This window comes from Castanea sativa, chromosome 12 (genome assembly GCF_040712315.1).
Source record: "Castanea sativa cultivar Marrone di Chiusa Pesio chromosome 12, ASM4071231v1".
Taxonomy (NCBI): domain Eukaryota; kingdom Viridiplantae; phylum Streptophyta; class Magnoliopsida; order Fagales; family Fagaceae; genus Castanea; species Castanea sativa.
In genome coordinates, this window is record NC_134024.1 from 33,418,599 (window position 1) to 33,429,363 (window position 10,765).

General features: G+C 40.3%; 3 protein-coding genes across 3 annotated transcripts; all 3 read left to right on the top strand.

Moving 5' to 3' along the window:
* Nucleotides 1–2,263, top strand: LOC142621101 (alkaline/neutral invertase CINV2-like). Its single transcript, XM_075794416.1, has 3 exons — nt 1–411; nt 802–1,360; nt 1,818–2,263. Exons 1-3 carry the CDS (start codon nt 16–18, stop codon nt 2,114–2,116), a joined length of 1,254 nt encoding a protein of 417 aa, XP_075650531.1. The 5' UTR covers nt 1–15; the 3' UTR covers nt 2,117–2,263.
* Nucleotides 2,264–8,163: 5,900 nt separating this feature from the next.
* On the top strand, nt 8,164–9,983 carry LOC142620554 (uncharacterized). Its single transcript, XM_075793913.1, has 3 exons — nt 8,164–8,707; nt 9,121–9,563; nt 9,690–9,983. Exons 1-3 carry the CDS (start codon nt 8,164–8,166, stop codon nt 9,981–9,983), a joined length of 1,281 nt encoding a protein of 426 aa, XP_075650028.1.
* A 71-nt stretch (nt 9,984–10,054) lies between these two features.
* Nucleotides 10,055–10,483, top strand: LOC142620555 (uncharacterized). Its single transcript, XM_075793914.1, has one exon. It carries the CDS (start codon nt 10,055–10,057, stop codon nt 10,481–10,483), a length of 429 nt encoding a protein of 142 aa, XP_075650029.1.
* Nucleotides 10,484–10,765: the final 282 nt, after the last annotated feature.

A 10,765-nucleotide genomic window follows, 5' to 3' on the forward strand; every position in this document is an offset into this window, starting at 1 on the left:
GGCTTGGCCTGCCTGATGAAAGACCCCCCAGAACCTGAAATTGTAAAAAATTTCCTTTTAAAGACCCTCCACCTCCAAGGTTGGGAGAAGAGGATTGACAACTTTACTCTCGGAGAAGGTGTCATGCCTGCAAGTTTTAAAGTTCTCCTTGACTCGCACCGTCTGAAGGAAACTTTGATTGCGGATTTTGGTGGGAGTGCAATTGGAAGAGTTGCACCACTTGATTCTGGGTTCTGGTGGATTATACTTTTAAGATCATATTCCAAGTGTACACGTGATTACGCACTGGTAGAGCTTCCTGAGGTACAGAGAGGAATGAAATTAATACTCAATCTTTGCCTCTCGGACGGCTTTGACACTTTCCCAACACTTCTATGTGCAGATGGGTGTAGCATGATTGACAGGAGGATGGTGAGTCTTTTGTTTTGACAGGAGTAGTATTTGTATAATATGTTTTTAAGTATCAATTAAAACCATTTGATGCTAATAAAGTTATATTATCTAGTCAATTTTTCACCGTCTGTGAATAGCGAGTTTTGACAGGTCACTGGATATGGCTGAGAAGCAATGATATCATAGATTTCTATCTTTCACGTTTGGGCCTAACTGATTGTGTACATTTCTCTAAGTTGATGTTCAGCAGTTAGTGGTAGCAATTGTTTGGGTTCCAAGAGAAGTGACAATGGCACTAGAGGATGTTCTTGTGCTTGGTTTCTAGCCTTCCTAAGACCCCATTCAATATATGGGTTTTACATTTTCAGTCACTTTGAATGACAACACTTTGAAATGCCTTTGAAACAGGGAATATATGGATATCCAATTGAGATCCAAGCCCTCTTTTATTTTGCACTAAGATGTGCAAGGCAGATGCTGAAACCAGAGCGTGGTGGTAAGGAATTGATTGAGCGAATTGATAAGCGGATCACAGCTCTCAGCTTTCACATACAGCAGTACTACTGGCTTGACTTTACACAGTTAAATAAAATATACCGGTACAAAACTGAGGAGTACTCCCACACTGCTGTTAATAAATTTAACGTCATCCCAGAGTCTATCCCTGATTGGGTGTTTGATTTCATGCCCTTGAGGGGAGGGTATTTGATTGGCAATGTCAGCCCAGCTCGCATGGACTTCCGATGGTTCTTACTTGGGAATTGCATCGCCATATTGAGCTGTCTAGCCACAGGTGCACAGGCTACAGCGATAATGGATCTTGTTGAGGAGCGCTGGGAGGACTTGGTTGGGGAGATGCCTTTGAAGATTGTTTACCCAGCACTGGAGGGACATGACTGGAGGACTGTGACTGGTTTTGATCCAAAGAATACACGGTGGAGCTACCATAATGGTGGCTCTTGGCCAGGTGAAAATCGTGAACACAAAGCTCAGAATGTAAATTGCATTGCTGCTTGGTATTTATGTTAATTAAAAATAATGTTTCAGATAAACCAACACTTTGGAACTTTACTGTATCTTAGATTCTGATCTCATGCTGTGTTACTTGGTGGTCTTTCTAGTAAATAAACATCATGAATGGATTTTATATAATCAACTACTCATAACAATCTTCAATGAATGTTTCCTTCTTGTGACTTTTAACAGCATTTGATATGTCTGGCCTTTTTGGTTTAGATATATGGCATTTAACTTCTTAACACTTTGGAGGCAGTGTTTCCCTGTTTTTTAGGCCCTTCAAAGACAAGGCATCAACTTAGAAACCATCAACTAAGAAATAAACTGCATCTTGATAAACAAGAAATATCTGTTCATATTGTTTAACAAGTTTTGTGCTGATTTGGTGGTCGGGGATGTTTTTGTAGTTCTGCTGTGGCTACTTACAGCAGCATGCATCAAGACTGGAAGGCCTCAAATCGCAAAGCGGGCAATTGAACTGGTAGAGCAGCGGCTTTCCAAGGATGGCTGGCCGGAGTATTATGATGGTAAGACTGGGCGTTACATTGGAAAGCAAGCCAGGAAGTACCAAACATGGAGCATTTCTGGCTACCTGATTGCTAAAATGATGATTGAGAACCCTTCCAATCTCGTTATGATCTCTCTTGAAGAGGATAAGAGGATAGCTAATCCAAGGCTTACCCGCTCTGCTTCATTTCCACCATAGAGATGAGATTGAGGTTGAATTGCAATAACAGGTATACGGTTATCACAAATGCACAACTTTAGTTATGGGTGAATAGTATCTCAGAATCCCCATTATCTTCCATTTTTTGTGAATGGTGGCTGAAACTGTCCATTTGTTGAAAATTGGAAATAGTTTTCTCGATTAGTTGCTAATTGTTGGATATGATCTTAAAAGTTTCATTCTTTGGGTAGAAATGCTTTGTTCTTTTTCTGTTGATTTAATAATTTGGGTATTAAAGGAGGAATAAAAAAAGTTACGAAAATTATACCCAATCCTTTTCTCTAAATCTTAGCTAAATAAATTATACCCAATCCTTCTCTCTACTTGTTCAGAGAATGTCAGAATGTGTGCTTGATACAGCTGAACCCCAATATGTGAATATCCATGATTATGACATGGATGTGAATTGATACCATAATTTAAATTAATACTTCAAATTAATATGGCCTTTATTTTTCTTAGATACATTCCATTCTCTATTTTGTGGACAAATATATCTAAAATATGACTCAGTTTTGGGCCCTAAAATCAGGCACCTTATAGGTTGTAGACCATTACACTGGATTCTGCAATCAGAACTTTTGTGTTGCTATTCAGAATTGACAAAATCTAACATATCTATATATAAAATTCCAGATGATTTAGAAAAATTCATGATCATCCAATACAAATGTAGTATGTAATTAGAAGATCTACTATTTTTTAAGGAAAGTTAATCTTCAAAGTCCAAACTAGTTTTGAGAAAAATTCCTCCAACACACTACATGGTCTGTTTAATGAGTTATGTGACTTGTTTAAATAATATACATGAATGGTTTATAGATCGACATGTAATTGGTTGGAGGCTTGGAGCAAAACTTTGTCCTTTTTTATGCCTCATATTTGTGAGGTATGACTCAAAGTTGAGCACTAGTGGATAATTCTTGGGTTTGTTTTGGAATCATTAATGTTTCAGATCGCCATAGATTTTGCATGTGAAGAAGGAATGACCAGATTAATTTTCTTCTTTCTTTTTTGGTTTTCTGTTTTGGATTGGGGAATGTCTGCAATGGATTTTCAGGCTAAAATTAGTTAGTTTCCTTAGCTCTGTACAGCTTAACTTCTTGCCTTTTAAGTGCACAACAATGTTTTATGCTCTGTTAAATTCTATTTGGCCATTTCTAAAGATCATTTTGAACTAACAGAGTTGTAGGAGATTTATGGCATAATTGCGAGTACTTTATGATTTTTGTGGCTAACAGGAACAGGAGGCTCTCTGTTGTTGACAATTGACATTGACTTGGTGTCACATGCTGGCCGATATTTAGTTAGTCTGCAAATTTTCTAAATCAAGCCCAAGAAGTTTGAAGGAGTTGGTTAGTTAGTTAATCAAACAAAAAATAGCTGGTAGAATAACTCATTAATGTTCACGTTTGACTAGGTTTCATTTAGAAATTTTCTAGATTAAGTTATAGTCCATTTGAATTGAGGAGGAAGGAGGGGAAGTAAAGCAGAGTAGAGTAGAACTGACCCAAAATTAGCCTATTTTTAGCTAATTTTACTCTACTCCACTTTATTCCCTCTCCTTTTCCCTTCAATCTAAACAGACCCTTAGTGTTAGTGTCTGGCCTAGAACCCAATATGCTTTTCCCAAGTTTTTGGATGACATTATTTTCTACAATTGATAAGTACTTTTAAAACAAACTGTTAAAAGTGTATATCACTGCTTGATGCATTGCAATACAAACTGTTACCAATACCATTGATGAGCATTACTTTGTGCTTTGAATTAGGCCTGAGTCCTCCTTTCCTAACCAAAAATTCGTTAGCAGTAATTATCATCATGGCGTTTGTTGTTGGTTAGGACTTTAGAAAGTTAAGACTCCAGTGCTTAAACATCTCACACCCCACTTGTGAAATGTCAAATGTCAGTCACTTGCGCAATGGCTACAAATCAGTCGTTTCATCAATTTTGTCTTCTTTCACGCGCTAGATGTTCATCTTGTTATTAAGAAAAGGTAGATCATGATTTTTATTATGTCATTTATTCTACTTTCTTTTTCTATTCTTTTTTGATAGGCATTTATTCCACTTTCATTTCATGCAAATTAGCCTTGGGATTGGGGATAAAAAAAAAAAAAAAAAAAAAAAGGTAATACCAAAGTGTATGCGAGGAGATATAAAAATAAAAATAAAAATTTAATAAGTGCCATATGCACATCCGGAGAATCTAACCCCGGTCAGTACCGTGGGAGGGTACTATGATACCACTACACCAGATGCGCTTCTCACTTGCACATTTGTATTGTACATAAATAATTAATAGTAAAGTATTTCTATCGGCTACTGGAGTTTCGAATACCCGCCGACATACCTTTTGAAGTGTCTAAAATGCATGAACATAATTGTCCAAGAGCCTTTGAAAATTGAAAAGCAAGAGGACAAGTTATTGCAAAAAATTATTCCAATTTTTCACGATACTTCACAAAGTTGGAGTAGGGAGGATCTAAACCATTGACATCTCCTTTGAATATTGAAAGATGCTAATTGAGTTACTAGTAGGGGTGGTCTAACAAATTTAGAGGCCTAAGACGATATATTTAAATGAGACATTTTTGTTATCACATAACTAGTATTTAATATCATAATTTTTTTTATAACAAAAATCTACTCCTTTTATTTTGTAATATGCTTTTTTTTTTTTGTGGAAAAATACTAAAGCTATAACAAATTTTACTAAAGAAAACTTTCAAACGCTTTCATAAGTAACATAATTGTTGCACTTTTATTCAGCAATATTTTATTGTGTTATAACAAAGTGGCGGAAACTTTCACTAAACAAAAGTTTTACATTCTCAGTGAGGCGAGACGCCTCCTCTCCACTCTCTATAGCATAGTTTGTCCCTTCGTTTGTGAAGGAGTGCTTGTTCCCTCTAGTACTTCAAAGTATTAGGAGGGAGTTTTGATCTGTGGGGAGTAGGGAGTGACAGCGTTGGGGAGGTATGGAGGATCTTGAAGCGAGATGGAAAAAACTATCCCTGTCTGAAGTGGAAGGGAAGAAGTGCGACCTCTCAAAGGACCAAAAATCTTTAGAACACGTCCTAGCAGTGAAGTCCTTTACCCGCAGTCAATCTAGGGGAGACTTTGGGTGTTGTCACAGTACCAAGGGACACATCGGAGATGAAGGGTGTCAACTTCATGAGGGTCCGGGTGGCAGTGGATGTGACGAAGCCATTATGCAGGGGTAGAGTGATTACATGGGACCAAGGACGGGAAGGGTGGGCATCGTTCATGCACGAATGCCTGCCAAAGATCTGCTACTAGTGTGGCCACCTTTCGCATGACGACAAGGAGTGCCCAGTGTGGCTCAGTAGTAAAGGTGACCTGTCGGGGGCAAACCAGCAGTTTGATCCTTGGCTTATAGCAGCGCAATTCAACTCGGCGAGGAAGACCAGAGTGGAGGTCCAAGGTTTCGATAGTGGAGGTACTCATCGAACCTCACCAGGTAGGGACGATGATAGCCACTTAGGGAAAGGGAAGAACACGAAGGCAATTTTGACGAGGGCTGAGGAGGTTAACACCGACGCCACTGCGGTGAACACAGAAGCTTCACGGATGCTAGTGCCAATGGAGATGGGAAGTAGCGACGTTGCTTAGACACACGACAAGCGCGTGCATGAAAGCAACACAGCTGGCCCACAGGTGCAGATCCCGAATTTTGAGGTGGTGTTAAAGGACATTGATGAGGCCATCAATACAGATTCTTTGGTGCCAATTTCAAAAGCACACATTCCGGATTCTTCGCTAGCTATGATTGGTAATGATTAGCTTGTCGAGGTTAATGGAGATATCTCAGAAAATTTGGGATCTTAGGCTAGGTTTTTGGAAAAAGGTGGAACCTTAGTTGACTTCCCAAACTTCTATGTTGCCTCCTAGAGAGTTTATGTTCGAAATGGGTTAGACAGTAGAGTAGGTAAGGGTGGGCCCAAAAAAGGTGGTGGGGAAGGTAACAATAAACAAAAACCTTTTAATGGGCCAACAGATGGTTTGAGGGGCCTTATAAGGAGACAAACAAAAGCCCAACAAGGGGAAGTTGGACCAGGCTCTGGTCTGGATCACTTAATCAAGATGGGATGGATTGTCCGAAGGTCGGGAGGGACCCAAAAATAAAACATGATGAAATAACAATTATTCTATCTGAGGATACGTGCATGGGAAAAAAGCAAAGGTTGGAGGAAGAAACTAAAAGCCTAAGTAATATTATGGGGTCACAACTGGGATCGGCGAAGGTTGCTGAGTAACTCCATCAGAACCAATGAGTCTCATAAGCTGCAACTGTCAGGGGCTTGGGAACCTCCGGTCAGTTAAAACCTTAGAAAAGGTTATCAATAAAGAAGACCCCATTATCATCTTCCTTACGGAGACAAAATCGAACAGAGAGTGGATGATAAAAGTTAAGGAGAAATGCAACATGAAACATGGTTTGATAGTACCAAGTGAAGGAAAGAGTGGTGGACTGGCACTGCTTTGGAAGGAAGGAACTACTGTTGACGTCCAGACGTATTCTTAGTCCCACATTAACGCACTTGTGGATGGAGGGGAAAATAAAGGTTGGTGGCATTTCACAGGATTCTATGGCAATCCGGAAACGGAAAAAAGGCCAGAGTCTTGGGCAAAACTATGGCACTTGAAACAAACTTCAAATTTACCGTGGCTAACAATTGGTGATTTTAATGAAATTATAGGTGCTTCGGAAAAGGAGGGAGGGAGCAACAGACCGAGACAGCAAATGAAGAACTTCATTAACACCATAAACTATTGTGGTCTACAGGATTTGGGATTTTCTGGCCCAAAGTTCACGTGGATATATCAGCAGGCAAATGGCTTACAGATTAGATAGCGGCTGGACAAAGCCATGGCAACTCCAGGCTAGCTAAACATCTTCCCTGAGGCAAAAGTGTTCCACCTTACCTCCTCGGTTTCAGACCACTCGCCTTTAACACTCCAAATGGTGCCAAAACAGAGGAGAAGGAAGGCCAAGAAAACGTTCAGATTCGAAGCAATGTGGTTGAGAGATCAAGGTGGTGAAGAAATGGTACAGAAGGCCTGGGAGGAAGGGAAGGTAGAATACATGGGTAGTTTGTTGGGGAGCTGCCTAGATAAGTGTCGAAGCCACCTGGAAGCATGGAACAAAATAGTTTTTGGGCACGTGGGATGGAGGGTTGCTGAACTACAAAAAAGGCGGGAATGTTTTGAACTCCAACCCCCCTCTGTTGAGATCAACAATGAAATGAAGAGAACCAAACTTGACCTTAATTGGTGGCTTGAGAAAGAGGATGACATGTGGCGCTAATGATCTCAAGTCAACTGGCTCTAGTCTAGGGACAAAAACACAAGTTTCTTCCATGCAAAAGCTTCGGCATGGTAGAAGAAAATTTCATTGAGGGAATCCTGGATGCAAATGAGGTATGGCAAGAGGATGAGGAAAAGGTGGCGAATGTGGTACTGGCTTATTACGAGGAATTATTCACTACGTGTCAACCAACAGAATTTTCAGACTTGCTCCAAGCAGTCCAAACAAAAGTGACTACCTCCATAAACTAGTGGCTGACTAAAGACTTCATAGAGACAAAAATCAGAGCAGCTCTAAAACAAATGTATCCACTAAAAGCACCAGGCTCGAACGGCATGCCTCCTTTCTTTTTCCAGAAATTTTGGGATATAAGCGGCAAGGTGGTTACAACAACAGTATTGAATTTTCTGAACCATGGTACTTCCCCCCCTGACTTTAATAAAAAGCATATTGTTTTAATCTCTAAAGTAAAGGCACCTAAAAGGGTAACTGAGTACAGACCTATTAGTTTATGTAATGTGGTGTACAAAATTGCTTCAAAATCCATAGCTAATAGGTTGAAGAAAATTTTACCTTCCATTATTAGTGATACATAGAGTGCCTTTATGCATGGTAGGCTCATTACCGATAATGTACTGGTTGTTTTTGAGACTATGCACCATATTAGTCAAAAAAATGAAGGAAGATCGGGGAGATGGCCCTGAAGTTGGACATAAGTAAGGCTTATAATAGAGTAGAATGGGTGTGTCTGGATAAAATAATGGAGAAGTTGCGTTTTGGCGTGAAATGGAGGGGTTTTATAATGCAGTGTGTCTCTACTGTAACATATTCAATAAAGATTAATGGGATCCCCAGAGGCAATATTATTCCATCTACGGGTGTCTGTCAGGGAGACCACTTATCACCTTACCTCTTTCTTTTATGTGCAGAGGGCCTTTCGTTACTGATAAAATCCTCCGTAGCAAGTGGGGTACTTGAGGGAGTTGTTGTCTGCCGAAATGGCCCAAAATTATCACAGCTTTTCTTTGCAGGCAACAGTTTGATCTTTTGTAAAGCGTCGTTGACAAAATGTGATGCCCTCCAACAAGCCCTGAAAGTGTATGAACAAGCTTCGGGTCAGCAGTTAAATAGGGCTAAAACATCCCTATTTTTCAGCAGGAACACCCCCTTGGAAATTCAAGAGGAGATAAAACAAAGGTTTGGAGCCCAAGTTATAAAGCAACATGAGAAATACTTAGGTTTGCCGTCGTTGGTGGGGAGAAATAAGAGGAACACATTCAATGAGTTAAAAGAGAAGCTTCATAAAAAAAACTAGCAGGATGGAAGGAGAAGATGTTGTCCAAAGCGATGCTAATTGAGGCAGTGGCCCGAGCCATACCAACATACACCATGAGCTGCTTCAAATTATCGATTGCATTATGTGAGGAGTTGACAATTATGATTAGGAATTTTTGGTAGGGACAAAAGGAGAATGAGAAGAAAATAGCTTGGCTAAGCTAGGAGATATTGTGTGAACCAAAATGCAATGGGGTTATGGGGTTGAAGAAACTTCAACAATTTAATTTGGCTCTCCTAGCTAAACAAGGGTGGAGGCTCCAAAAAAAAAAAAAATCTTTGGCTTACCGGGTGCTTAAGGCTAAATACTTTCCAGGGTGTGATTTTGTTGAAGCATCACTCGGGAACAATCCTTCTTTCTCCTGGCGTAGTATTATGTCTGCCCAAAAACTGGTGAGAGGGGGTATAAGGTGGAGAGTGGGAAATGGGAAAGACATACATATTTGGGGAGACAAGTGGTTACCATCACTGACCACTTTCAGACTAGCCTCGCCTAGACAGTTCCCGCACCAAGACACAAGGGTTAGTGAGTTGATTGACCATGCCACGACAAGCTGTAAGTTTAATATTCTAGATGCTCTTTTCCTACCCCATGAAGCTGAGATGATAAAAGGAATACCAATAAGTTCGCGCCTTCCCGCTGACAAGCTGATATGGGTGGAAGCTTCCAATGGCAAGTTTAGTGTAAAGAGTGCCTATGGCTTAGCAATGCGGCTTGCGGCTGGTGCTGACCAGAGTATTAGTTCAGATCGTAGTCAAGTGCGCATCTTCTGGAAAAAGCTTTGGGCCCTACCCCTGCCTCACAAAGTACGACACTTTGCATGGAGGGCATAAAGAGACAGCCTTCCCACGAAAATAAACCTCATGCGACATGGTGTGGTCCAGGACCAGATTTGTGATGAGTGTAGGGAGAATGATGAGACAACGGATCACTTGCTATGGTCGTGCCCAAAAGCCAAAGAGGTGTGGTCCTTCTCAAAGCTAGCGGTTTCACCAAGTCATGCAAGGGTGAATACTTTCTTCGACCTACTGTGGGGAGTGACGATGAAGGAACGAGGTGATGAGGACGTGGTAGCAAAGTTGGTGTGTACTGCATGGGCCATATGGCACAATCGGAATGTGACAAGGCACGGTGGTCAGCAACGGAATGGAAATGAGTTAATCAGGTGGGTAGCGTAATATATGGAGGAGTACAAGGAAGCAAACAAAGGCACGGGTAGCACAGTAACAGTAGCCAAAGCACGTGACACATGGTCCCCACCTCCTGTAAATGTCTTCAAAATGAACGTGGATGCTGCGGTTTTTGCAAGTCAAAATCAGTGGGCGTCGGAGTAATTATCAAAGACGATAAGGGTCGGCTTGAGGCTGCGATGAGTAAGAAGATACAAGCACCGCTGGGTGCCATGGAAGCTGAAGCTGTGGCGCATGAAGTAGGCCTGTTGTTTGCAAAGGATATAGGCATTCACAATATAATCATTGAGGGTGATTCACTTATTATTCACAATGCCTTGTGTGAGATGTCCAACCCACCTTCCTCTGTGGCTGCTATTATACAAGGAATGCAGGATCTGTGCAAAGAATTCCAAGGTGTAGAGTTCTCCCACATTAGGAGACAGGGTAATATGCCAACCCACCTTCTGGCTAAACACACTTCGGGTGTTATTGATTTTATTACTTGAATTGAGGAGAATCCTAACTTTCTTGAGCAAGCACTTGCCCATGATGTAAGAAGTTTTATTAGTATTCAATAAAAGTTCGGTATTTCTTATAAAAAAAAATATAAAAAAAACTTTCAAACGATATAGAAATTAATATGATTAGTGACACTTCAAGAAGATAATAAACAAGTATTTGAATGAATGATGTTAAAGATATTATAAATTTTACAATATGAGACTTTCAAAGATGTATCATTAATCACAAAAAATGATTCAAAAATGCATTTAATAGGTTATTGACGT

What these genes read in the sequence shown, in the direction of transcription:
- LOC142621101 (XM_075794416.1), top strand. Translation starts at nt 16, where the DNA reads ATGAAAGACCCCCCAGAACCTGAAATTGTAAAAAATTTCCTTTTAAAG. An exon ending in GCATGATTGACAGGAGGATG is followed by an intron (nt 412 to 801) that starts GTGAGTCTTTTG and finishes CCTTTGAAACAG; the next exon opens with GGAATATATGGATATCCAAT. An exon ending in TAATGGTGGCTCTTGGCCAG is followed by an intron (nt 1,361 to 1,817) that starts GTGAAAATCGTG and finishes ATGTTTTTGTAG; the next exon opens with TTCTGCTGTGGCTACTTACA.
- LOC142620554 (XM_075793913.1), top strand. Translation starts at nt 8,164, where the DNA reads ATGGCCCTGAAGTTGGACATAAGTAAGGCTTATAATAGAGTAGAATGG. An exon ending in GCAACATGAGAAATACTTAG is followed by an intron (nt 8,708 to 9,120) that starts GTTTGCCGTCGT and finishes AATACTTTCCAG; the next exon opens with GGTGTGATTTTGTTGAAGCA. An exon ending in TTAGTTCAGATCGTAGTCAA is followed by an intron (nt 9,564 to 9,689) that starts GTGCGCATCTTC and finishes GGTGTGGTCCAG; the next exon opens with GACCAGATTTGTGATGAGTG.
- LOC142620555 (XM_075793914.1), top strand. Translation starts at nt 10,055, where the DNA reads ATGGTCCCCACCTCCTGTAAATGTCTTCAAAATGAACGTGGATGCTGC.